This window comes from Penaeus chinensis, chromosome 24, assembly GCF_019202785.1.
Source record: "Penaeus chinensis breed Huanghai No. 1 chromosome 24, ASM1920278v2, whole genome shotgun sequence".
Classification (NCBI taxonomy): Eukaryota; Metazoa; Arthropoda; class Malacostraca; order Decapoda; family Penaeidae; genus Penaeus; species Penaeus chinensis.
Window position 1 is genome coordinate 25,433,620 of NC_061842.1, and position 5,000 is coordinate 25,438,619.

Consider the following 5,000-nt stretch of genomic DNA (forward strand, 5'->3'; position numbering starts at 1 on the left):
TGTATACATACACGTAGTATGTAAGTATTATGTACCTAAGCGTTTCATTTCATATTTCAAATATTTCATAATATATTTACCGTTCATTTCAGGTTATATAAAACAAAAAGAAAAGTACGCATTAACTCGGTTACGTTCAAATGCATATTAGAGATCCTAACTTCATCACTGCGAGATAAACATTTTGACACGAAATTTCAGATAATATTCTAGGGAAGCAACAAAATCACATTTGTCACCTTACTATATATCAAACTATAAAAAAAAAAAAAAAATCAAATATTATCCCAAAAGCATAACTACGAATATTTTTTTCCGCAAGCAAAAGTTACGACCATATCTAACCATATCTATTTCCGTACCGAGAATACTACTCACCTTATCATTTTCCATAATTATCGTCGTTTTTTTTTTATTCTTCTCTTTCTTCATAATACTATTTACAAATAAATCCTCTAATATAAAGAAATAAACGGAAAATAATTTTCTTTCAATCCACGGTAATATTATAATTAGATCTACCTTTTATACCGAGTATTGTACTCACCTCATGGTTTGCCTAAATGCTGCAGTCAATTTCCTTTGTAAACTACCTACTAAAATAATAATAATAATAATGAAATACACAGTAATAAACCTTGTAACCAACTCTTTGGATAGGCCTACTTACAATAAGAAAATAGTAAATACATAATAATCAAAATGATACTATTAATAAACCCCATATATTCTACGTATAACACCATACCTGCTATAAGAGAACAATAAAACATATATAATAAAATGCTCATAATCAACCCCGCATGAGCATATAGGCCTAGCTACTATATAAAAAATAATAATGTTCAGAATCAACTTCATATAGGCCTACCTACTACAATAAATAAACAAATAAATAAATACCCAACACTTCACATAGGCCTACCCTGAGAGGACTTTGTACTCACTAGCGCCTGCAGAAGGCGAGGGCGTGGACAGAGGAGCGATTTTGAACGGCTTATTCTGTGTCGGGGGTGTGGGCGGTGTGGGCGGCGTCGGGGGTGTTCCGGGCGTGACAGGGATCCCGGAAGCAGCACGCCCAATGCGGGTGGGCGTGCGGATACCAGAGGGCTTCGGGCTGTTCATTGTGTGGGCGTGTGGGCGCGTAGGTGCGTTTGTGAAGGCGGTAGAAAGTCGAGCGTGGACTTCGTCTGCCTTAGCGATGCCCGAGCCAGAATTGTGACAAGCAAAATACTGGAAGCTTCTTTATTTTGATGAATTATATATATATATATATATAATTAACTATATATATACCTATTATATTAAGTTGCTGTCACTTCACTGCCACGTGATATATGTAGTTATTTCATATATATATTTTCTTGGTTTCTCTTTATTTTTTTTTTTTCTTTTACATATATCAATTTTCTTTCATTTATTTCGTGTATTTGCCCTTCACTTAATCTTCTCAGAGTTTTGCTTTAGTCACGTTTTCTTTCTTCTGGTCGTCCTGCGGGAAGATAAATAAAAATATATAAGTATATGCTGTGAAATATTTATAATAAAAACGAAGCATTAGTGTATATGTGCAGAGGATCTGGTAGAAAATAATTATAATCATATATATTTAAGAGAGAGAGAGAGAGAAAGAGAGAGAGAGAGATAGAGAGAGAGAGAGAGAGAGAGAGAGAGAGAGAGAGAGAGAGAGAGAGAGAGAGAGAGAGAGAGAGAGAGAGAGTTATAAAGTTTATAAAGTTTATAAAGTTTAGTTTTGATTCCATTTGTAACAATGGATATTCTTGGTGTGACATACTGTCTGTTTCATTTTGCTTCTAAACTATCCCCTGTGTGCAAGGAATGGCCGGGGTTACCATCCACTGGCGGCGAGGGATTCGAACGCAGGTCAGCAAGATTGCTAGACGAGAACGTACCGCTGCACCACACAGCACAGAGAGAGAGAGAGAGAGTAAGATAGAGAGTAATAGAGAGTAAGAGAGAGAGAGAGAGAGAGAGAGAGAGAGAGAGAGAGAGAGAGAGAGAGAGAGAGAGAGAGAGAGAGAGAGAGAGATATGCAATGTAAAAAATCAAATTTAATAAATCTAATATCAATACCTTACTCAGACTGAAAAAAAACGTCCTTTTCTAACAAAAAAATGTAACCAAGCAAAACCAGGAAGAGATGTACACCAAAGAGAAGTCAAAGTGACACTGACAAATGACACAATGTACTCGATTTATAGTGCGTGCTTTTGGATAACCTTTAATATATGCATAACTACAGTTGTTAAGGTGATGTTATGCAATTCACGTCGGATGACAGATTTTAAAAATCAATAATGGCCATCTTCGATTGTTTCTCTATATATTATTCGGGGGGAGGGGGAGGGGAGTGGGTTACAGCATGCATTTTTTTTTTCATACGTCATACAGATGATAAACAACTTAAATCAAAGGAAAGCCAACGACACGACACACGCACTCTATCATCCGCATATCGCGACGCTAATTAATCCTGATGGTAAAAACAAACAAACACACTGTGTCGACATCTCTTGAGCAAATAAATGAAAGCTGAGTAATTAGTTAGTATGTCCGTCTCCCCTAATGAGGTTTCGCTCGTATGTTAATGTATGATGAACGCGCTGTGGGGAAAATGGTTGCTCGTGACGCCGCCAGAGGGCCACGCACTCGTCACGGTCTGGGACAAAATGTAAATCTCATTTGGCGTAAATATAAATTCATGGAGTCGACGGAGTGGAGAAAGCAAACAAAGACTGTTGCATTTGCACGTTTAAACATCCCTAAATGTTGTTTAACTAAGATGGCGTTACAGCGCACACGATCTTCTCTTGTTCTGCTGCGAGGGAAATCCATCTCCGTCAAGTTTCTTTTTCAGAGCCTGTAAAATGTCTTCAAACTTTTTCCCCGCCTGTAGCTTTTCTCTTTGTATAGCAGAGAAAAAAAAAAGTATTTTGCACGATTTCAGTCTGCAAAGATCTTGGGAGGTAAAATCACTGCAGCTCTGTGACTTATGGCATAATTAAAGTTGACATTAAGAAGCAGTGCGTGAGATGCATAGGATGTACCTCATATGCGGACGTCGACTCGTCTTGTGCAACATGGCATGAAATTACGCAATATGTATGCTGTATGTGTGTGTGTGAGTGTGAGTGTGTGTGTGTGTGTGTGTGTGTGTGTGTGTGTGTGTGTGTGTGTGTGTGTGTGTGTGTGTGTGTGTGTGTGTGTGTGTGTGTGTGTGTGGCTATGAATGGCCATAAGTGTTTAATTAAATGTAAATTTATAACATTGATAATAACAACAACAATAATAATAATAATAATAATAATAACTGATAATAATTACAACAACAAAACAACAACAATAATAATAACAACAACAATAATAATAATAGTAATCATAAAAACATCAATAACAACAAACAACAGCAAAAACATCAACAATTTCAAACAATAACTGGTGCACAGAGTCCGATGCTTGTCGTAAACATTCAATCACCCGTTGATGTGGAAGGACTGGCATGCCTGGCTATGGTTAATGCCCGGCTGTGGCTGGTTCATAACAACCGAACCACTCAGCCTCTAATATTTCACTGTCTTGTGCTCCGTAGTATTAGAATGGGTTGCGTATATCATGCAGATTATTATTATTATTATTAATATTATTATTATTATTATTATTATTATTAGTAGTAGTAGTAGTAGTAGTGGTAGTGGTAATAGTAGTAGTACTATTATTATTGTTATTATTATTTGTTTTTACCTATAGTAATGGGCAAAAAAGTGTGTCTTAATAAATATACTGCATATATAACTTTGTTTATGTGCGTATGCAAGGATCTGTAAACGTGGATTAATAAATCCCTGTACATCGAAAAGTATTTAAAACTAATCCTATTTATTTAAAAAAACAGGCGACTGTAAACGTAAGAAAACAATAGTCGTGTATTGGTTATTCTTACCAAAAGCGATACGCACTTTAGCAGATAAACAAACCAGGAATTGCATAATTACACAATTCATACGATCCCACTCATCAAGCAAATCTTCATTCCTGACTTTTTTTTCTTTTACAATCTTACGTTTTGTGTACGAGTATGTAAACCAAGATTTACATCATTCGAAATCCACACCATCCTGAACTGATTCATTACACCCTTCCTTCCTTATTAACAAGAACCTTTTTACATTTTGTTTACGACAGCATAAACAAAACCTCTTTGACGCAACTGATCCAGGTTCAACCTTATTACGTAACATCGCCTGTGTAGTCGCTGCGTGTTAGAAGCGCCCCTGACTGTCACTTAGGACTTGCCCTGGAGTTCTTACGGCCAATCAGAGCGAAACCCGAGACAGGACTCCCGTGGGCGTATTCATACTTTGACTCCGCCCACCTGCTCTTCTGCTGGTAGCGTGAGGCGAGGGAGGGGGTTGGTGGGGGAGAGGAAGGGCAGAGGGTGATGGTTTTCTTTGAATAAGTGTCTATTATGCGTGAATGGAAGCGTTTCTATATTTGACATTTTTTTATATATCTTTTTTTAACATTCTATCTCTGTCTCTTGTCTTTATCTCTTTTTCCTATGCTCTTTTAGTCTGGCTGTCTGAACCTCCCTCTGTATTACTGAGCCTCTCTCTGTCTCTGGCTCGGCTCTGTCTGTCTGTCTCTGTCTGTCTGTCTCTGTCTGTCTGTCTGTCTGTCTCTCCATCGTCTCATTCCTCTTTTCGTCACTCTTCTTTCCTCTCTCCCTCTTATCCGTAAACAAACAAGGCTACGCAGAAAAAATGAGAGAAAGAAAAAAGAGAAAACAACTCGAGACCAGACGAGGGAAAACTTTTTTAAAAATGAAGGTTAGATTAAGCCTGGCCTGCTATTTTGACTCAAGGACTGCGTTCCTTGAGAAAACACCTTTTCTTAAAATTGCGTTGAGGTAAATTTTTTACGTAAATGTGCTTTGCTCCAGCCACCACTTTTACGTAAATTTGTATTACTTCAGATCCCAC

General features: G+C 37.4%; 1 protein-coding gene across 12 annotated transcripts in view; it reads right to left on the reverse strand.

The window, feature by feature from the left end:
* Nucleotides 1-5,000, reverse strand: part of LOC125038112 (CAP-Gly domain-containing linker protein 1-like) — a 193,176-nt gene that overhangs the window by 140,601 nt on the left and 47,575 nt on the right. For all 12 annotated transcript variants that reach the window (XM_047631411.1, XM_047631410.1, XM_047631406.1 and 9 more), the window contains exon 2: nt 948-1,492. In XM_047631411.1, coding sequence (XP_047487367.1) covers nt 948-1,125 — 178 coding nt within the window. In that variant the 5' untranslated portion in view covers nt 1,126-1,492. The remainder of the gene's footprint in view (nt 1-947; nt 1,493-5,000) is intronic.